The 22,897-nt window shown below is 42.2% G+C and overlaps 1 protein-coding gene across 1 annotated transcript; it reads right to left on the bottom strand.

Moving 5' to 3' along the window:
* Nucleotides 1-880: 880 nt before the first annotated feature.
* Nucleotides 881-21,935, bottom strand: LOC311124685 (myosin heavy chain, fast skeletal muscle-like; the record flags this gene model as incomplete). Its single annotated transcript, XM_084198788.1, has 39 exons — nt 881-901; nt 1,430-1,561; nt 2,010-2,105; nt 2,201-2,305; nt 3,760-3,930; nt 4,069-4,194; nt 4,352-4,555; nt 4,777-5,085; nt 5,247-5,371; nt 5,559-5,724; nt 5,842-6,025; nt 6,165-6,361; nt 6,791-6,909; nt 7,100-7,226; nt 7,348-7,737; nt 9,554-9,644; nt 9,813-9,958; nt 10,055-10,231; nt 10,553-10,795; nt 10,991-11,246; nt 11,696-11,832; nt 12,270-12,393; nt 12,525-12,642; nt 12,759-12,846; nt 12,938-13,002; nt 13,361-13,664; nt 15,315-15,485; nt 15,580-15,729; nt 15,899-16,017; nt 16,382-16,520; nt 16,846-16,949; nt 18,184-18,282; nt 18,430-18,490; nt 18,649-18,741; nt 18,908-19,016; nt 19,287-19,314; nt 19,922-20,078; nt 21,222-21,368; nt 21,720-21,935. 39 exons carry the CDS (start codon nt 21,933-21,935, stop codon nt 881-883), a joined length of 5,814 nt encoding a protein of 1,937 aa, XP_084054914.1.
* Between the last annotated feature and the right edge of the window lie 962 nt (nt 21,936-22,897).

The raw sequence follows: 22,897 nt of genomic DNA, 5'->3' as shown, positions 1-22,897 counted from the left end.
TACAGGTACTAATGGACATCTAGTCAATGGCATGTGGATAGAAGTGTTGATGTAACCTTTTAGTCTGTTAAGAGATCAAATGTTACATGCAGGACTAATATATGTGTGGTGTGGTGTCCTATGACGGTGTTATGACCATAGAAATAGAATGACTAGAATGGTCTTGGAACCTCTGACCTTGGCAGTTTGACTGGTGAACGGATGGCTGCACATAGAATGGCAAAGCTGGTATTGTGATGGAAAATGTCCATGGTCATTTAGAAAGTTCATACTAGGACTATTTGCTCTCATTGACTTATTTAGATGAACAAATGTTGATTAAGTAAAGTACCTTTTCACTGACTTTTCTGTCGATATATCAGTTAACTCAGTCTCTTTCAGCCTTTGACTAGCCTTGTGCTGTCAGACATCACACCGTAAACGGCTGGGGGTAAGGCTCGAAATTGACATGCATATTTAGCTGGTGTCTGATATTTACACACTAAAGTCATTATCTACCAGCATTAACTTGAGAAAAGCAGCAGCTTAAATGCTGAGGCTGGCTGAACTACATTGAATTCAATAAAGCAAGAACAAGCTTGCAGTCCTTGCATCCAAAGCTCAGTCTGAGAATTTGAGAGTGGTTACGTTTCTCCAGCCTCATCACTCAGCTGTTTACCAAAAAAACGGACTGCTTTGTCCGGGTGACCACTTTTGCTGTTGGAATCCCATTATTTAAAGTACAATATGTTTATGGTATGAAAAAGCTGTTTGCTGAATAATAAGTCCACAGTCACAAAGGAAGTGTATGTAGGTCTACATGTTTTTAATCAATGCTCAACATTTCACCATGAAAATCATATTTTATGCAACACAGGAAAATGATTAGACTTGGTCTTGTTTATTCAGCAACTTCTTTGCCCTGTAAGAAGAAAGAAAGAATATAATGGATCAGTAATAATAATTAACATGATAAATATATGGATATACTTGGATAGAATATAATGGATCAGTAATAATAATGAACATGATAAATAGATGGATAGACTTGGATAGAATATAATGGATCAGTAATAATAATGAACATGATAAATATATGGATAGACTTGGATAGAATATAATGGATCAGTAATAATAATGAACATGATAAATAGATGGATAGACTTGGATAGAATATAATGGATCAGTAATAATAATGAACATGATAAATAGATGGATAGACTTGGAAATAATATAATGGATCAAGCATTTAATGCTCAGCTTGGATTTCAATTTTGAAGTAATGGAATTCATTTTATTAGATTATTTTGCCCTACCTGAAATGTGCTTCTTAGAGATCATTTTAGTGTAAAAGGTCAGTATTGTTCTCTGTGAAGACTGAATCATAGGTGGTGTTGATGTGGTCATATTTGAACATGAGTCAGGTATAGGTTTAGCAGCAGTTCTGTACCTTTCCAGTGTCACGGGTCTTGGCTCTGAGCTTGTTGACCTGAGTCTCAGCGATGTCAGCACGCTCCTCAGCCTCCTCCAGCTCATGCTGAACCTTCCTGAACTTAGACATATGGCTATTGGCTGCTTCCTCCTGGGTGAAGAAAAGAGCGGGAGAGCAGAACATCAGTATTTACACTTTGAAGCTTCAGGTAGCAAATTAAAATATACATTTTTAAAGGTATTTTCAACAAAACAAATATTGGCAGATTTAGGATAGCAACGTATATAGGGAGATGGATGATACAGTAGAGAAAGTGAGTGGAGGAACAGGGGATCAAACCGCTGCCTCCAGCACCACCACTAGACCAGCAAATTATTATTCAACCCCCTCTCCTTTAAGTTAGTAACACATAGGCATAGGAGGCACTCAGAAATGTGTATAATTTCTTCAGTAATTACTTGTAATATCAATTGAGTCATTGTTGACTGATGTGCTGTAGCAACACTTCAACTAAACCGTATGGACATTACGTTTTCTAGGGAGAAAATACATTTTCGATTGAATGCTTTCACAGTATTGGACTAAGTCTGTGACTCACCGCTTCCTCAGCCTGCCTCTTGTAGGCCTTCACTTTCAACTGCAGCTTATCTACCAGGTCCTGAAGTCTGCTAACGTTCTTCTTATCCTCCTCAGTCTGTGGGAGAAGATCAAAGAATCAATGTCCCATAGTTGTATACACAAACCTGTCTGTGTTAGTGTCAAGTGTGTGAAGAAGGCACTTTCTCTTACCTGGTAAGTGAGCTCCTTGACTCTCCGCTCATACTTGCGGACTCCCTTGACTGCGTCTACACCTCTTCTCTGCTCGGCCTCCACCTCAGTCTCGAGCTCACGCACCTTTGTGGAAGAAATAAACGTATTTGTTTGAGGTGGTGAAATCAGACCTCAAGGAGGCACAATTGTTATCTGTCCCTATGTACTTTTAACATTTTAATTGAAGGGGTCTGTAATAATAACAACAACTTTTCATTATCTAGGTCAGTGGTTCCCAAAGTGGAATTCACATTTAAATGTGTTTAAACAACCAGGGATCTGTGGGAAAAGTTTAGAGAGTGCAATGCAGTACATATTAATAATCCACAATTTATGTTCTTAACTATTAGATGCACAACGGGTCTGGGAGGCTCACAACTCAATTCTTCTTGTATTTGTAATATGACTATTTATCAATTTTGTCATGCGTTTAGCAGTTTCTGGTGCAGCACCAGTATGGCCACTAGAGGACGCCACTCGCATGTTTTAATGTTATGAGATTTCTTCTATTATGGGAGGCTCGCGCTATGACAGTTGAGAGAAGTTTACCAAGTGAGCCAACAGCAAGACAGAAGCACCGACATAAATACATTGGTATATCTTTATTTTGAAGGTAAGCGAGTAGAAAAGCACTATATTCGAGACGGTAATGTTTCTGGAGTATGTACATATGTTTGTTAAGATGTTATGTTGTGTTTTCAGGTTTTATGAACTTATTAAAATCCGCTAGCCTACAAACCAATTCAGCCGTTAGCCTGCTGGCTGGTAAACCTGCATAGCAACGCTAGCTTCCCTAGCAACGGCCGGTGAATGAGACATGTCACTATAGAGAGAAATGAAACAAATGTAACTAGATGTAACAAATGATTACTATGAGATAAAGTGGATGAATGTACATTATATTGTGTGTTGATGTGGATTGTAAATTTATATTTGTATTCTTACTACTAATGAAATGGCAGTTTAGAAGAAGTCTGCTGCGACAACTGTACAAGCCTGAACGAAGAAACTAGAGTAATACATTTGTATTTATTTGAAGGTCTTGGCTCAACTCCACTAAATAAGTGTAAAATTATTATAATTTGTTTTGTTATGATCATAAATGCACCATCATTTAACATTTAAAAAGGCAAAATGTGTAGAATTGCAGGAAATTACACAACATGTGGTCCTCTGTAGCTCAGCTGGTAGAGCACGGCGCTTGTAACGCCAAGGTAGTGGGTTCGATCCCCGGGACCACCCATACACACAAAAAATGTATGCACGCATGACTGTAAGTCGCTTTGGATAAAAGCGTCTGCTAAATGGCATATTATATTATTATTATTATAATTAGCTTTAAAACTGCAACATTTTCTCTCTAATGCCAAGAAGGGGGACTTAACATTTCCCAGGGCCCGAGACTTGATTAGTCATGCCATGCACTACAGAAGTAACAGTAAACCTGCATGGAGGCTATTATGTATTTTTATATGATCAAATACATTTCCAGCAATCTGTCTTTCAATCCACCATAATCCACCCTGCTGTTAACTCACTCTGGACTCCAGTTTCTGGAGCTGCTTCTTGCCTCCCTTCATGGCCAGATTCTCAGCCTCATCCAGGCGGTGCTGCAGGTCCTTGACTGTGACCTCCAGGTTCTTCTTCATCCTCTCCAGGTGAGAGCTGGTGTCCTGCTCCTTCTTCAGCTCCTCAGCCATCATGGCCGCCTGGAAAAGTAGTTTGTTTCATTTATGCACCAATTGGCACCAATCATAACGCCCCTCTAAGATCTTTGTTGTTCTTAACCAGCCCAGCTACCACTGGCACTTGGGGACAAATTAAGTCGATGTAATTAAAGAACTCACGTCAGTGATGGCCTTCTTGGCCTTCTCCTCTGCATTCCTGGCCTCCTGGACAATATCGTCCACCTCTCCCTGCACCTGCACCAGGTCAGTCTCCAACTTCTTCTTGGTGTTCAGAAGGCTGGTGTTCTGAAGGATGAAATAAGACGATTTTTTAAACTCTCAAGAGAACTTACAAGTCACAAGGCTGAAATGATGAAAATCTAAAGTAAGCACTGTCAAATTCCAGGTGTGTTTAAACTGTATGCTTGGTTGAGTTCCATTGGAAATGGCTTTTGACCCATACCTGGGAGTGCAGCAGTCCAACACGCTCGCTGGCGTCTACCAGCTCAGTCTCAGCCACTTTGCGGCCTCTCTCTGTCTGCTCCAGAGCAACTCTCAGCTCCTCGATTTCAGCCACCATCAGACCGTTTCTGCGCTCCACCATGGCTGCCTGTTCCTTCATGTCCTCTGCGACACGAACAGCGTCATCAAGGTGCAATTGGGCATCCTGGGGTTCACAATGACATATGTTCATTAGGACTTGTGGAAGTAGGGGCGATAGGATCGATCAGTGATAGAAATGTAAATTGGTACGAATTTCTCCAGTATCGTTACCTTTAGTACATAAACCACTCTATTTAATTTCTCTGTTCTATTATTTTCTACAGATTTACAAACAAATCCCTCCCCATGTTCAGGTTTTTGAACCTGATGTCCCAGTCCCTTTACCTTGAGCTGTCCCTGGACATTCCTCAGCTGTTTCTGGGCCTCAGCGGCCTGCCTGTTGGAGTGGCTCAGCTGGATCTCCATCTCATTCAGGTCTCCCTCCATCTTCTTCTTCACCCTCAGGGCATCATTTCTGCTCCTGACCTCAGAGTCCAGGGTGCTCTGCATGGAGTCAAGCACCCTCTGGCTGTTCCTCTTGATCTGCTCCATCTCCTCGTCCTTCTCAGCAATCTTCCTGTCCACCTCACCCTTGATCTGGTTGAGCTCCAGCTGCACACGCAGAATCTTGGATTCCTCGTGCTCCAGTGTGCCCTGGACAAATAGAAGCAGTCAGGCCAATTGTGTTCAATACATTTGGATGTAGGAATTAAATATGTATGACTACAATAAACACCAATACAGGGTGCATTAGACTGTAGCTGGCATTGACTAGTGTAACACTGCTTTTCCCATCAAACAGCTGTAGTTTGTACCTCAGCCTCCTCCAGAGCGGTCTGGATCTCAGACTTCTCTGTCTCCACGGTCTTCTTGGCCTTCTCCAGCTCATGGATGCTCTTGCCAGTCTCTCCGATCTGCTCAGTCAGGTCAGAGATCTCCTCTGCACACACACACACACACACACAGGAGCAGTTTAGACTTGGGGGATTTTCAGTGTATATGCCAATGCACGTAAGTTGACATTGAATCATAATAACAGTTAATTAACAACACTTCATGTGGTCTTGCAAACCTAATTGCCCTCCACTTCCTTGGGTTGATAAAAGGTACAGCGATTAAATGCTCACGTTGCAGGTTCTTGTTCTCTCTCTTTAGAGTCTCCAAATGATCCAGAGCCTCCTCGTAGGAGTTCTTCATCTTGAAGAGTTCAGTGCTCATAGAGCGAGCCTCCTTCTGAGCTCCTTCCAGCTCAGCCTGACCCTCCTCATACTTCTGCTTCCACTCTGCCAGAACCTAGGGAAATTCATGGGATTATCATTAGAAGTTATTGATGAAGAGCTTTAAATCAGAAACATGCTACAATTATACTACAATTGATTATGTAGCAGACAATTAGGTTTTCATTTTTACCTTGTCAAAGTTCCTCTGCTTCTTGTCGAGGTTGGCGGCCAATGCGTTGGCTCTCTCAACGTCAATCATGAGGTCCTCCACCTCTCCCTGCAGCCTCTGCTTGGTCTTCTCCAGGGAGGCACACTTGGAGTTGGTCGCCTCAATGGTCTCCTCAGCCTCCTGCAGACGTTGGGCCAGCTTCTTCCTGTTGGACAACAGAGGAAGGTTTTTCGGTTTGAGACATATGTTACAATATATATTGACGTAACATTTTCTCAGAACCCCCCTACCACCCTCAACATCCACAACCTATATTTTAGTGTTTGCTGTTGCGTGCGACTCACTTGGCCTCCTCCAGCTCCTCTGTGCGCTGGATGGCATCAGTTTCATACTTAGTCCTCCACTGAGCCACCTCACTGTTGGCCTTTGACATGCCGCGTTGCAGCTCTGCCTTGGCCTCCTGCTCCTCCTCAAACTGCTCCCTGAGGAGGTCACAATCATGACGTGCAGACTGGACACCATGGGCCAGTGCGTTTTTAGCCTGTGAAAGAGAAAGACAAAGATATTAGAGAGATAGACAAACAAATGACAGTAGAAGTCTCTGAGGGTGGAGAGACAGTAGGAGTCTCTGAGGGTGGAGAGACAGTAGGAGTCTCTGAGGGTGGAGAGACAGTAGGAGTCTCTGAGGGTGGAGAGACAGTAGGAGTCTCTGAGGGTGGAGAGACAATAGGAGTCTCTGAGGGTGGAGAGACAGTAGGAGTCTCTGAGGGTGGAGAGACAGTAGGAGTCTCTGAGGGTGGAGAGACAGTAGGAGTCTCTGAGGGTGGAGAGACAGTAGGAGTCTCTGAGGGTGGAGAGACAGTAGGAGTCTCTGAGGGTGGAGAGACAGTAGGAGTCTCTGAGGGTGCCGTAGTCACCATCTATATGAAGATATTGCTCTAAACTCTGTGGGCGGTGGAGTCCATTTTACCTTGACCTCCTCCTCAATCGCCCTCTTCAGCTCCTCCACCTGCTGGGTGAAGGCCTGTTTTCCTCTGGTCAGCTGAGACACCAGGGCTTCCTTCTCCTCCAGCTGGCGGCCAAACTCTCCTGCAGGGATAGAGGGATATCTAGTTAATAGGGTCTCTGTTCTCTAAGATTGAAAATGTATTTGGAGGTATCGTAGGGCAATGTTAGGTGGTGAATAGTACAGTAGAAATTATGTGGATACAGCCTTCAACACATGTTATTGTGTTTTACTGAAGGAAAGCATTGGGTTGTAGTTAATTGTTGATGGTACCATTTTCTGTCAGGAGTCTGGCCCTCTGTCCGCTGATGTCGTTGACCTGGCGAACATTCTCATCATTCTTAGTCTTGAGCTCGCTCAGCTGGTCCTCAAGAGTACGGCACATCTTCTCCAGATTGCCCTGTTAGTGAAACATGTACCATAATTACTTTATATATGGGACTGCTGTCAACCTCAGTTCAGTTGAATGGTAATGTAGTTGACCCTCCTCAACACTGCTTGACCAAAACATCACTACTCACCTTAGCCTTGGCGACGGCCTCCATGTTGCTGGAGAGGTCATCAATCTCCATCTTGTACTCGCTCTTCTCCTTCTCCAGCTTCTGCTTGACGCGCTGCAGGTTGTCGATCTGCTCCCCGAGCTCAGCCACACTGTCGGCCTGCTTCTTTCGTAGAGCGGCGGCTGTGGCCTCGTGCTGCAGGGTGGACTCTTCAAGATCACGACGCAGCTTCTGGAACTCAGCCTCACGCTTCTTGTTCATCTCAATCTGAGAAGCAGTGGCGCCTCCGGCCTCCTCCAGCCTCTCGCTGATCTCCTCAAGTTCCCTGGAGAGATCGGCCCTCTGCTTCTCAACCTTAGCCCTGGCAGCACGCTCAGCCTCAATTTCCTCCTCCAGCTCCTCAATACGGGCCTAGAACAGGGGGCAGGAGCAGGGGGGATGAACACTACAATACAGTTGAAACAAATGAACCTCACAAAATAATAATAGTATATTTTGCATATACAGTGAGGGAAAAAAGTATTTGATCCCCTGCTGATTTTGTACGTTTGCCCACTGACAAAGAAATTATCAGTCTATAATTTTAATGGTTGGTTTATTTGAACAGTGAGAGACAGAATAACAACAAAAAAAATCCAGATTTGACCCCCTCTCAATCAGAAAGATTTCTGGCTCCCAGGTGTCTTTTATACAGGTAACGAGCTGAGATTAGGAGCACACTCTTAAAGGGAGTGCTCCTAATCTCAGCTTGTTACCTGTATAAAAGACACCTGTCCACAGAAGCAATCAATCAATCAGATTCCAAACTCTCCACCATGGCCAAGACCAAAGAGCTCTCCAAGGATGTCAGGGACAAGATTGTAGACCTACAAAAGGCTGGAATGGGCTACAAGACCATCGCCAAGCAGCTTGGTGAGAAGGTGACAACAGTTGGTGCGATTTTTTACAAATGGAAGAAACACAAAAGAACTGTCAATCTCCCTCGTCCTGGAGCTCCATGCAATATCTCACCTCATGGAGTTGCAATGATCATGAGAACGGTGAGGAATCAGCCCAGAACTACGCGGGAGGATCTTGTCAATGCTCTCAAGGCAGCTGGGACCATGTCACCAAGAAAACAATTGGTAACACACTACGCCATGAAGGACTGAAATCCTGCAGCGCCAGCAAGGTCCCCCTGCTCAAGAAAGCACATTTACAGGCCCATCTGAAGTTTGCCAATGAACATCTGAATGATTCAGAGGAGAACTGGGTGAAAGTGTTGTGGTCAGATGAGACCAAAATCGAGCTCTTTGGCATCAACTCAACTCGCTGTGTTTGGAGGAGGAGGAATGCTGCCTATGACCCCAAGAACACCATCCACACCATCAAACATGGAGGTGGAAACATTATGCTTTGGGTGTGTTTTTCTGCTAAGGGGACAGGACAACTTCACTGCATCAAAGGGACGATGGACGGGGCCATGTACCGTCAAATCTTGGGTGAGAACCGCCTTCCCTCAGCCAGGGCATTGAAAATGGGTCGTGGATGGGTATTCCAGCATGACAATGACCCAAAACACACGGCCAAGGCAACAAAGGAGTGGCTCAAGAAGAAGCACATTAAGGTCCTGGAGTGGCCTAGCCAGTCTCCAGACCTTAATCCCATAGAAAATCTGTGGAGGGACCTGAAGGTTCGAGTTGCCAAACGTCAGCCTCGAAACCTTAATGACTTGGAAAAGATCTGCAAAGAGGAGTGGGACAAAATCCCTCCTGAGATGTGTGCAAACCTGGTGGCCAACTACAAGAAACGTCTGTTTTGCAGAGGGGTCAAATACTTATTTCCCTCATTAAAATGCAAATAAATTTATAACATTTTTGACATGCGTTTTTCAGGATTTTTTTGTTGTTATTCTGTCTCTCACTGTTCAAATAAACCTACCATTAAAATTATAGACAGATCATGTCTTTGTCAGTGGGCAAACGTACAAAATCAGCAGGAGATCAAATACTTTTTTCCCTCACTGTATGTGTTAATGCAAAGTCAGTTACACTAATATATTCAGTAGACAGTGTCCCATGCAGGAACCAAAACCACAATGGTGAGAAGCACCAACAAGAATCACCATCTTCCAACCTATTGAGCCATTAGAAGCCACCAGGAACACTGTCTGCTACCAGAAAGTGTTTTTCAGGAAATGATTCAGGTGTGTGCTTTTCTGTACTGGAGCGTATATCCTGTACTGTACCTGGAGTTCCTTGATCTTCTTCTGCAGCTGAGCTCCCAGAGACTGTTCATCCTCAATCTTGCTGAGGAGCTGGGTGGTCTCAAACTCCTTCCTAAAAAACACAAACACGTTGATTGCAGAGTTGGTTTAGGTTTGTTAGTGTAAAGGGAGTATAATACCATTCACATTGCTTTTAAGAATGACATGCAAATGCTAATTCATAATTAATCAAGAACAACCATTATAGCAGCTGATACTGTAGTCATTTGTTTGTGTTTACTTCTTGATTTTCTCATCAGCTTGCTGCTTGTCATTCTCCAGGTCCATTATGGACTCCTGGGCCAGTTTCAGATCTCCCTCCAGCTTTCTCTTGGATCTCTCTAGGTCCATACGGAGCTTCTTCTCTTGCTCCAGAGAACCCTCAAGCTATAAGGAAAAAATACATATATTGTTCAAATCTAAACAACTGAAGATAATATCATCTTAAATTCTATCATGGCCAAAATGTCAAACTCCACTCACGTCGTCCACTTGCTGTTCCAGCTTGGTCTTGGCCTTGGTCAGAGTGTTGACTTTGTCCTCCTCTGCCTGCAGGTCGTCCAGTGTCTGCTGGTGGGCCTCTTGGAGGGCTTTCTTCTCCTTGGTCAGCTTGGCAACACTCTCATCCATAGATGCCATCTCCTCTGTCAGGTTTTTAACCTGAAAATGGTCACAACATAATTATACTTCACCATAAAGGGGAGATTTAGTTTGTTAGATATTGCATTCATTTAGATTAGAAATGTGTCAACAAGTACTGTACCATAGATTCAACACTAGATGGCAGTGTACACTATGCCAGTGTACTGAATGGAAGTCATAAATGAGGGGGGAACAGAACATGCAATGAATGTGGGTAGTACCCCGCAACTGAAATTCACCCACAATACAACTTGAATTCCAGTTCTGTGAAGTTATGTTTTGAGTTGATTACGGTTTGGATTATTGTTTGGTTAGACTGTCTATGGTAAGACACAAGACCTTGTTTTCAGTGGCGTGCTTCTCCTTCTCCACTTTGGCCAGGGTGAGCTCCAGGTCATCAATGTCCTTCTTCAGCTCAGAGCACTCATCCTCCAGCTTCCTCTTCTTGGCAGTCAACTCAGCATTGATCTCCTCCTCATCCTCCAGCCTCTCGGTCGTCTCTTTGAGTTTGGCCTCCAGCTGGATCTTGCTCTTGATGAGCCCCTCGCACCTTTCCTCAGCATCGTTCAGACTCTCTCCTTCCTGGTTTCAGAACACGAGATATAATCAACGGCCTCACTTTGTATATTCAAGGTCAGAGCAAATCAATAGAAATTAATGAAATACATAACATGGACAATAACAATGTGTGAGTTAGCCACATACTTCACAGTGTCTTCATATGTGTGAGCATTCATGTGTGTGTAAATATGCCCATATGAGGTGTTTTTCACTCACAGATGCAACTTGAAGTGCCAGGTCATTCTTCTCCTGCGTCAGGGCCACCAACTTCTCCTCCATTTGCTTCTTCGTGGCCAGAGCCTTGGCCAGGTCTGTTGTCATCTTATCATAGTTCTCCTTCATGTTGGCCAGCTCCTTCTCAGTCTCAGCGCTCTGCAGCAGGGGCTTGATCTTGAAGTACAACTTCATCCATGGCCAGGTTTTCACATTCATGAATGAGCGGATGTTGTACTGGATGGCGTAAACGGATTCTCTGGTCAACAGAAAGGACAGGGTGGCATGGTGAGTGACATGCTTAAAGCTACATTCTGGGATTCAAAGAACAACAAAACAGAACACCCCCGCCACTGTTTGTTTACAGCTGAGGAATGGGGCTAGGGAAATGTAACCCCTCTTAAATTCACAGACAGCGGTCTAGATGCAAGGACTGACGTCATGCTAAGCACATGAGGCATTTTATATTCTTCAAGAATGAATGGGTAAATACCACACATTGAAATGACAATTGAACAGCCAAACCCCAAACTGAAGCTATAAAGATATAATCCTTATTTGCTACATCAATTTTTTGACTTTATAAATGAATTAACCAAAAGCACTTTCTCATTGTGAACAACTCACAGCATATACAGCATGTAATCATAATGCATTAGATACAGGTGGTTGACAGAAAGCTTTGCCAAGATGTCCACTATTCCTCACCTCCTTGCCATCATCTTGCTAAACTCTCTCCTCATGAGGAATCCACGGCTTAGAGCCTGGACCATGCCGACCAGAGAGGCCAGCTTCTCATCTCTCATCTCCTCCAGGACACCCAGAAGACCGGCTTTGAAGAACACCTGAGACACAGGTTAGCATGGTCAATGGAACCACAGATGGTGACAGATAGAAAGGGTTGAATCAAAAGAGGGGAACAACTCCACTAGATTGATTCCAACAACAAACTTTGCAACGCTTACAAACAAATTATTTAATAGGTTGTTTAAGTTGTTAGTTATTGTACAGTTGTAGATTAATAATGTCCACAGATACAGATAACTGCAGCCATACCACTCTGACACAATGCACATGATAATGAGTTTAGTTTCTCTTCTATACTTGTATGACGTTGAAGTAAAAAACACTACAATGTTTTTCCACCTTTTACTTTAGTTAAATGAAGAAGAAAGAACAAAAGGATGGATAGATCAACTGGAGAGATTTTATATGGTAAGGGTTTAAATTATCATTGAAGTTGTGTTTTGTTGTCAGCTTTTGCTGGGGGTATTTGACTGACCTTGGTGTGTCCAAACTTGTAGTCTTCATGATTCACATCAATGGAACCAAGCAGCTTCTCAGAAGCCTTCTTGTTGTCCATGAACTGGCCCTCGGGGATGACACTGGCATTCAGTACTTTGTACCTGAATGAGGAGTCATTTTTAACATATGTCAAGTTGTAATATGTTGGTCATATTTCGAAAAAGGAAAGCCAATTCTGATGCTGGGGAATCGCTTGGAGCAGATCTTTCTGTGTGTGTGTGTCCGTGTGTACCTCTGCTTGAAGTCAGCATAGATGATTCTGCTGGGGAAGCCCTTTCTGCAGATCCTGATACCCTCCAGTACACCATTACACCTGAGCTGGTGGATAACCAGGAAGTTCTCCATCAGACCTGGTAAAACAAACCAAGTCTCTTTTAATACTCATAAACAGGTTAAAGATTGAGATTGTTAAAGTCACTGATACTGTACTGATAAGATGTAATATTTAACTCAATATTTATTGTACCTGGAGTCTTTGACTCGTTGGGGATCAGGCAGCGCACAAAGTGAGGATGAGTGCTCCTCAAGTTGGTCATCAGCTTATGTAAGTTCTCCTGTAAGAGGGTTACAAACCATTTTCTCAGACATAATTTATGATAATCAAGGCACCTTTTGAAGGACTGAATATACATTTCAAAAGCTCACCCTGAACTGGGAGGACACAGTCTGCATGGAACCACCCTTCTTCTTTCCTCCTTTCTTGGCTTTATCTGTTAAAATGGGGAAAAGTTAAAGATAACTAGAAAAGTACATTTCCTAGAGCGGGTGGAATAAATAGAATAATAATAAGAGTATGTAAGAAATCTAGAGTGGTCTTGTCTTCAGCAAGCACACTAATTATGAACCAGATAATCTCTGGTTAACTACACACTTATCTAGAGGCAAATGCTGCCAATGAGATTATGTAAAATAACACCTATTGTTTGTTTGAATTAACCAAGTGTATGAATAAATTAACCCGGTGAAAACGCCATGAGAAATTGGGATACATTCAAAGACTTTAAAGAACATTTGGTCTGAGTTATAACTAGTGCTTAATTAAATATTTTGATGTGATGCTTGTCTTACCCTCAGGTGGGGGAGGAGGATACAGGGCAGCCAGAATTTTGACTGAGGACTTCTGGTACAGCTGACAAACTGAGTCGTTCAGGGGGTCCTTGTTCTTCTCCAGCCAGCCAGTGATGTTGTAGTCCACAGTACCAGCGTAGTGCACCAGGGAGAAGTGGGCCTCTGCCTTGCCTTTGGCAGGCTTGGGCTTCTCAAATGCATTTGTTTTCCCAAGATGCTGGGCGTACAGCTTGTCCTTGAAGGTAGTGTCTGAAGACTTGGGGAACATGCACTCCTCTTCAAGGATGGAGAAGATTCCCAATGGCTTTACGAAAAGAGATGTATATCAAATTAATGATATTTACATTTAGGATCACATTTATTCACATTTATTCCTTTAGTCAACGTGCTATTAAAGGATTATATTAATTTAGGGACACATAATAGGAAACATATTGAGTTCTCAACAGTCAGATAATTTGTCAGTGGCATACATTCCTGGGTGCCAAGGGAGGCCAGGCTTCCCCCAAAAATGGACATACATTATTTTAAATTCTTTGTCTCTCTTAGCAAGAGGCTGAATGTATCTCACCAGGTAAAGCATCCAAGCGAGCTAAACTGCGCCCCTCTGTCTCTGTATGTGTAGTCCTTCTATCTGATGCTGTCTGGTCAAAAATAGTATGATATTGTAACATTGAATGCAAGGGAAGCCAGCAAGCATTTGGCCTCCCTTGATATATTTTTTATACAATAACAGCGAATCAGAGTTGAGCTAAACTGAGTGAGCTAATCTGTGAATGGTTCTGGTGCACCAAAACAAAAGTGTCAAGTGAAGCTAGTTTGGATTTGGCTTCACACCAATCACATCACATCAGCCAAACATTTGACAGAAAACATTTTTTCAATTGTTACATCTCCTTGTGTTGTTGTCCTCCGGTGGATAGCTAGTTAGCTAAAATTGGCCCTTTCCTAAATTAACCTTGGACGGAGATTGGGATTTGTACTTGTAGTTTTACTTAATTCTCTGTACTGGCCGATGATTCTAACAGCGATTATCACCTAACCATAAATTCCTACATTGTGCTTTTGGCCTGAGAGTATGGAAGTTCAATATGTAGCTAGATGTAGTAGGCTAATGGTAACTAGCTAATCGTTGCCCAGGAAAGGAAGTTAGAATAGTGAGCAATAGTTTTAGCCAGGTAGCCTAGGACAACAAACATTTACAGTGTGTAATGTATGACAGAGTCATAGACCGTTTCAGCAACATGAAAGAGAGGAGGATGGCATTGGAGTTTCTCTTCAAGTAGGGTGAGTCAACATGTTTTTTGTACTTACACACACATAAATTAGTACCATGGACAGCCACATGATATTTGGCTTACGTTGATTGGACTAAAATAGTTTTTGGAATCTTTTAGCTGTCACTGTATTAGACAATGCATAGGTGATTTGATGATGTTGAAATGTTGAAGTTGAGATGGGGTTGGAATAGTGGAGGGAGGCAGCTCCTGTTTTCTTTGCGACTTGCGGTAACTCTCCATGGTTCTAAATCAATAGTTGTTTTGTAGTCTGAAAATGTCGGAAACATTAACTTGATTGATCATGCTGTAGGTCATGTAACTCTTTGTTACATGCAATATGCTTTGTGGACTCCACCGGATAGATGTTGCTATCCGATTTTGAGAAAGGTGTGGTTGAATTTATTCTGCCACTGTGTCTTCTTATTGTCTCGGCCTTTAGGCCTATATATCACGGTGGCAAGGCAAATGAACTAACAGGTTATAGAGCAAACAACGCAATTATCACAACACATACTGTAGGTTGTAATATGGATTTTTTCCCCCTGGTTTGGCTTCCCCAGTGATTTTGACCCAAGCACCACTACTGTACATTGTACCACTGTGATAATATTTCACACAGAGCTCCATATGAGCTTTGCTGTTACAGTCCATTATAATCCACACAGACCGCTTACCTTCTCAATAAGCTCAATGCAGGCAGCCAAGTCCATGCCGAAGTCAATGAAGGCCCAGACGATTCCCTCCTTCTTGTACTCCTCTTGCTCCAGGACGAACATGGTGTGGTTGAAAAACTGTTGCAGTTTCTCATTGGTGAAGTTGATGCACAGCTGCTCCATGCTGTTGTACTGTTGATGGAGTTTTCAAAGGGATAATTTCATCATACAAGGCTGTAATCCATCTCAATCACAACTAATTGTCTTGATCTGGTCTCATACTCACATCAAAGATCTCAAACCCGGCAATATCGAGCACACCGATATAGAACTGCCTTGGATTCTTGGTGTCCAACATCTCGTTGATACGGATGACCATCCACAAGAACATCCTCTCATAGATAGACTTGGCTAGAGCGCTGACTGAGTTATTAACCTGCAATGATAATACCTCAAATTAATACAGGAGATATTGACCATGTCTAGTGATATGGCGATACGAGCTTGGGAAAAACAAAAGCACTATAAAAAAAAAAGCAATGCACTCTTTCCCAAAATAATTCCGGTCCACAGAGAATGGTAGATGCTGTGTTTGGCCGCCTTACCTGAGGCACAGTCTGTCCCTTGGTCACATACTCGTTGCCGACCTTCACTCTGGGGTAGCACAGAGCCTTCAACATCTCAGCTGAGTTCAGGCCCAGCAGGTAGGCAATTTTATCTGACACTGGAGAGAGAACCAACAACAACAGACTAAGGGACACAAGATCACTTGTTTCTGATGTCACACTGACAAAATAGTTTGGCTAACTTCTTTGTGAGTTAGGTTTTGATTCACCCACATCCATAATTTCTGGAGCTTGGAATTTGTTCTCTAGAAATGATCTCCTGCCTGACTTTCATGTGTCACTGTCTGTCTTACATGTTCTATTTCTATTTTTGGGACTGGGAATGGGACTAATGCTTTACATATTGTATATCTATGAGTGGGACTGGGAATGGGACTAATGCTTTACATATTGTATATCTATGAGTGGGACTGGGAATGGGACTAATGCTTTACATATTGTATATCTATGAGTGGGACTCACCCTCTGTGCCGTCTGGCTCGGCCTGCTCCTCACGCTGCTTCTGCTTGAATTTCAAGTTGCCATGGTGCAGTACAGCTCCTGTCAGCTTGTAGATGCCAACCTTCTCTTCATTAGTGAAGCCCAGGACTGTAATGGCATCCTGGTATTAAAGAGGAAGTACAGCAGTGATGAACTGAACGGTAGTTTGGTCAGTTACACTGCAGTTCTGTGCTCACTCCAGATCGAATGGGATGGATAGTAGATGAAAACACAAAAATAGTTTTATACAGTTCCACAGGGCACTTAGTTACGCTCTCTTGTGGACGTTTTAAATGGCAAAATGTGAAGTCATGAAGAGTGCCTTGAGGCATATGCCTAACTAACATAAAACATTTACCAAGTTGGAATTGCACAGTGCATTCAGTGTGTATGGTGGTCCTACCCATTCCCTATCTAGAGTTTGGTTAACCTTTTGTTTGACTCACGTCTGTGGCATCCAGCTCTTCATTGTCATTGATGCTGGCCACAGTGATCTGACCCTGGCTGCACATGGGGAAGTCGTAGGGGTTGGTGGTGATGAGCGCCATTTCTGTGGACAATGGAGAACAGATTGTCAGTTAAATCTCTTAGAATTGTGCTGTCCTACCTTTACAGTATCTCTCCCTCCTTTACTCAATAGATGGACTCAAGGATACATGTAGTATATAATAAATAGCATCAAAAGAAGGGACTGAGACTTGTGGACTAGTGCATCATATTGCATTACTTGATAGATATTTCCCAAAGACCTGACCCATGTCTAGATGCCTTGTTACCTTGGATACAATCATTGTAATAGTTTCAAATGTATGGACCAGTGGAGGCTCCTCAGAGGAGGAAGGGGAGGACCATCCTCCTCAGTAAATTTAAACATGCGACGAAAAGTGATCGGGAGAAATGATGAAGCGAGAGTATGGAGAACTACAGCTTCACTCTATCCAATCAGAGCAGCAGGATCAATGTACAGCTCGCCCTTCTCTTTACAGACAGGCGAACTAGCCAGTTGAGTTATTTAGACCGCACATTACTGACTCAAAGACAGTACAGTATGGTTTAGAAACCCTGTGACTGACTGACATGAGAAAGATGCTTGCTGGTAACCAAAAATAAAAAAAATTCCGATCACGGATAATTCGAAAAAATACTCAGATCATAATCGTATCCAGAAAATTGCCCAAATCCATTACAATACTCATTTTGTCCAACTACTCGGCGCACCCCTATATGAAGGTGAGCTGTGTTTGCGTGTGATTAGGGTGTATTCATTCTGCCGATTCTGTTGAAAAATGTTTATTAAACGGAAGCAAACTGAACGAAACGGGGATAAACATAGCCTACCTGCATTTGTCCAATAGAAACTATTGTTTGCAACTGTTGAACTAATGATTACACTAGATCTAGATGCAGGCAAGATTGTGCAAGGCGTTATTGAATGTGTCAATGTCTGTCACCTTGATTACTCAAATTTCTCTCGACCTGTGCACTTACGTTTTAAACTTTCATTCATAGGCTAGGTTGTAGCAACCTCATGGTGGGTATAGGGAACATTAGAGTATCATGTAGTAGCCTAAACCTATCGATGTTACATTGATCTGGGTGACTGGAATATGAATGACAGTCATCCAATATGCTGTAATAGAAATAAGGCCATGCTCATAAAAACAATGATTGTCCTCCCTCATCTTAAATGGCACCGACTGCCATTCATGTGGACTATTAATATTTTTTATAAGTTCCACAGATGGGGGTGGGAAGAATTTCCCATGAACCTCTACTTTTCGTACCAACTAGCTCAGGTTTGTGGCCTGTCATCATCTGGAAGAAGATGTGGTAGCCTCTCTCATCTGGCAGCTGGAAGGACACTCTGGACTTCTCCAGCAGGTCTGAGGGAGAAAGAGAAAGAGAGAGGGAGAGAGAGAGGAGAGAGAGAGCGAGAGAGAGAACATGAGATACATTTACATTTGAAGATCTCCAAAAAATGATCTGTGTGAATTTAGGAAAGCATTGAGAAACAATCAAAACCAACTCACAGGTTTCAATGTCAGCTTTAGCCAGTTTACCACCTTGGAAGTGAATCCTGATGAATTTACCCTATAGTAGTGCATGGGGGTTAGAAATAGGTCGACAAATAAATCTAACATCTAACAGAGTGATCAAAATAAGATCCTACATCTGCATAACAGTAGGGAATTACTGAATTAAATCTGTCTAATATAAGGTCACTTCCACAGTATGCCCTTCATACTTACAAAGCGAGACGAGTTGTCGTTCCTCACTGTTTTGGCATTACCGTAAGACTCCAGCAGAGGGTTAGCTGCAATGATCTGATCCTCAAGAGACCCCTGATTGAGACAAACACAAGTTGCTCAAAAACGGGTAAAATGTTAACGTTTGTTTTTCTCAATTGCTTGAACCCTTTTCTTGAAACAGGATTCACCACTGAAAAAAAAGTTTGCACAGCCAACCAAACTGAGATGTGTTAAAAAGGAAAACATGAGCACAACCTACCTGCATTTTGTTGGGGTCTGCTTCCTTCTTGCCACCAGACACTGCAATGGTAGCGAAGTACTGGATGACACGCTTGGTGTTGACAGTCTTTCCTGCACCGGATTCTCCACTGGTTTATATGACAGAGAAAGAGGGAGTTTAGTTACATGTTTGAGTGTCAGATTGGCTTTCACTAAGAAATAGCATAGAAAAATACACTGTTGACCTGTTTCCTAACATAAGTAAATCTTCAATAAATTCTCCTTCTCATCGACTCATTATTACCCATAGCCTAGTGTCATAATCCATTCATAATGTCATGTATTTTCACCACACCAAGTGACCCAACGTATTACAATAGAAATAGTTCATCAGAGTGAAATGTTAGTGAACAACTTACGTAATCAGGACAGACTGGTTCTCCTTATCTGTAACCAAAAAACATATTCCTTATTATACTCAAGCAACATTATGGGTACATTATTGCATTCATAGCATCATCACGAATTTCAATTTGGAACATTTCCCATTCAAGGTGTGGTGTCTAAGGAATTTATGACTTTGCTAACGTTTGCAAATGGTATCTTAGAGGATGTTTATTCAGCTTAGGGAAGCATCTGGGGAGCAGTTTTATAGGGGCACCCCATAAAACAGAGGAAGTCTGTTGTGTGGAGTCATGGGTTTGGTCTCTAGGGAAAACCACCCATATCATGGTAAAGATTATAAATACTTGGTTGAGACAAAGGAGGACAGGACAACATATTATTTTGGGTCGTTGTTCTCCAGATGTCTGCAGAAATCTGTAAATTGACGCTGTAACCCTTTGATATAAATAAACCTTTATAATCACTTTACAGTGTCAGTGGAATTCTTGTTCTCACAGCATCTCAGCATAGTTTTCTCGACACCACAAAGGCTAGTGAAATCAGATATTCCCAGCAAACTGTTCTAAGCTAGACTAGAAAACAGTAGATACCTCTCTAAAGAATATTTTAACTTCCATTCATCCATCCATCCATCCATGATAGCCCGTACCAATCATCATGAACTGAAAGGCGTTGTCAGAGACGGAGAAGATATGGGGTGGAGCCTCCATCCTCTTCTTCCCTCTGTAGGCGTTGACAACCTCTGCGTCGTACACGGGGAGCCACTTGTAGGGGTTCACCGTGGCACAGAAGAGCCCAGAGTAGGTCTGGATGAAAGCATAATTAAATTAGGGGATTAACGAAGTCAGATTAACTTTTACCTGGATTTATGTGAGGATGTGGGTGTACTTTGGTATACTGATGTGGGTCTACTGTATGGATATGTTTTGGTTTCTAACGTTCATTTACAGTGGAGTCACTTTACTGAGCTATATTGTATGCTCACAAAAACTGGAAAATTATATTATTTTATACTAATACAACTGCTTGAAATAAATGTATCTTTTAACAGGTAAACAAAAAAAATCTCAAAAAGATAGGGGTCAACATTATTGAGCTCTATTTTCATGTCATCCGACCAAAGCACTGGTTCAAATCCAAGTTCCAATGTCGTTTAGTAAACTCCAGCCGTTTACATTTGTTGGATGACATGAAAATAGAGCTCTTTGGGTAAGCCAACCAGTGATGGGTTTGAAGCTGAAATTAGAATGCATAAGCAGAAAATAACCCCATCCCTACTGTAAAATATCATGGTGGATCATTGTTAAGGTCAAAGGCATCATGAACTTTACCCAGTACCAGAATATTTTTGCCAAAAACCTGGTTGCCTCTGCCAGGAGGCTGAAACTTGGCCGCAAGTGGATCTTCCAGCAAGACAATAACCCCACCTTCACATCAGAATCCACAATGAAATGGTTAATTGGCCACAAAATCAAACTTTTGCAAAGGCGATCTAAGTCTCCGGACTTGAACCTCACTGAAAACCAGTGGTTTGAATTGAAGAGGGCAGTTTATATGTGCAGACGAAGGATATCAAGGATCTGGAATGATTCTGTATGAAGGAATTGGCTAAGATTCCTCCCAATGTTTTCTCCAACTCATAAAATATTTTTTGAAAAAGGCTCAGTGCCTTTATCCTTGCAAGTTGATGTATTGAAACAGGGGTGTCAATAATTTTGACCCTTACCTTTTTTGAGAAAAATACAAATCTCGTTCTCGGAGCAATTGTATTAATATAAAATACTATAATTTCCCCATTTTTAAGCACACAATATAGCTCAGTATTTGAATTATTTATTTATAGAGTCATTTTTTCTAATCTTTATCAAGGGTGTGAATATTTTGGGACCACTGTATGGTAGTACTGTATTTGTGTATTTATTATGTATGTGGTTGTGCATGTTTCTTACATAGATCATCCATGCTGCATAACGCTCTTTGAGGTTATACAACACAGAGGCTTCATTCAGGTAGGTCATCATGGCCATGTCCTCAATCTTGTCATACTTAGGGGGGTTCATCTCGTAGATGTCTGCATCTTTGAACTCTTTTCCTTCCTGAAACAGTCAGAAATCTAGATTACACACAGATCAAAGTGGACATGACTGAATGCTTTTTGCTCATTATCATTACAGTTCAATCCCCCATTTAATCCACTGCTTTGTTATCGCCCACTGACATACTTGACTAGCCAATATTTAAAAAATGCCATGCCTTTTTTAAATAGCAACATTAAAATGTGTTTGAAGGTTATATTCTGCTCACACAAAAACAAATAAATGTTTAATCTATCTGTTGTTACTGATTTAATATTGTCTATAGAAATGTTTTTGATCATTTTGATGATTTGTCATGAAATAGAGTAATTCCAAGAACTTGAACTTGAATACTTTTCAGATCAGGCTTACCTCCTTAGTGCCGTCAGGTTTGGTGATTGTTACAGTACACTTCCCATCGGCCCTGGCAGTGACCAGACCCTTAAGGTACAGCTCCGCCTTGTCTGCCACATAGCAGGAGTTCTTTGAATCAAAGGGTGCGGTTTGTGCCTCAATCCTCTCCCTCTCAGGCTTACGGAGGTATATGGCAGCCTTGCCGTAGATTTGCATCTCAGCGTCCGTACTCATGGTGACGGATCACTAGCAAACAGATGAAACAAGAAACATGATTGACTCTGTGGTGCTTCCTCCCCAGTCAACAGAGTTAGGTGAGCGGTATCTCTCAGAATATTCTCATCACTTTTTATGTGAAGACTCAAACCATGTCTCACCTTCTTTTTCCCCCTTCTACAGATGAATGTGTACTTCTTGGAGGACCCTGTGAAACATGAGAGTGTTGTGAAAACGCACAAGTCTAAAGGAGTGGAGGCTGCTGAGGGGAGGACGGCTCATGAAAATGGCTGGAACAAAGCAAATGGAATGTTGTGAAAACGCACAAGACTAAAGCCTTATCATTTAGCCACCGAACGGCTAAAAAACATTTAACTAAATAATTATTACAGCCATGTCAAATTCAACTACAGGTGCAACTGATAACTTACATTTTCCTAGTGGCAACTCACTTTACTACACATTCTGTCAAGAATTGAAATACATACCCCTGAAAACCCAGTTACATTCTAGACCACTCCCTTAACTAAGTGCAGGAGCACTACTTTTGGACATAAAAGGAAGTTACAGATTTGAAGTAATACACAGTTAAAGAAAAACACATTAAAACAATTTTTTTAAACCAATGCCACTTGATTGCATATTGTCAAATCTTACAAGAGACATGCAGAAGTCAATTCAAACAGGGCAGATAGCTACTGCCTCAGATGCTGAGTGCAAAGATGAGACAAATGTAAAAATCTAAGGAGGTGGAGAGGTCTTACCACAGAGGAAGAAGGCATCTGACTTATGGATGCTGGGGCTTCAGCCTCCTTATATCTGGTTGGAAGTGCCAACCAAGCAAAAGTTAATTATGGACCACTCTGGGAAAGGAAATGAATTGGATGAGAGACCTCTATGTGTCTGTGTCTCACTAGCGCCTCCCACTTCCAGGAGCACCACACTCCCATTACATGACTTTTTAATGTCATGTTTGTCTC

This window comes from Coregonus lavaretus (assembly GCF_964263955.1).
Source record: "Coregonus lavaretus genome assembly, contig: HAP1_SCAFFOLD_79, whole genome shotgun sequence".
NCBI lineage: Eukaryota > Metazoa > Chordata > Actinopteri > Salmoniformes > Salmonidae > Coregonus > Coregonus lavaretus.
The sequence above is the reverse complement of the archived record's forward strand: the minus strand, read 5'-3'. Positions and strand labels throughout refer to the sequence as shown.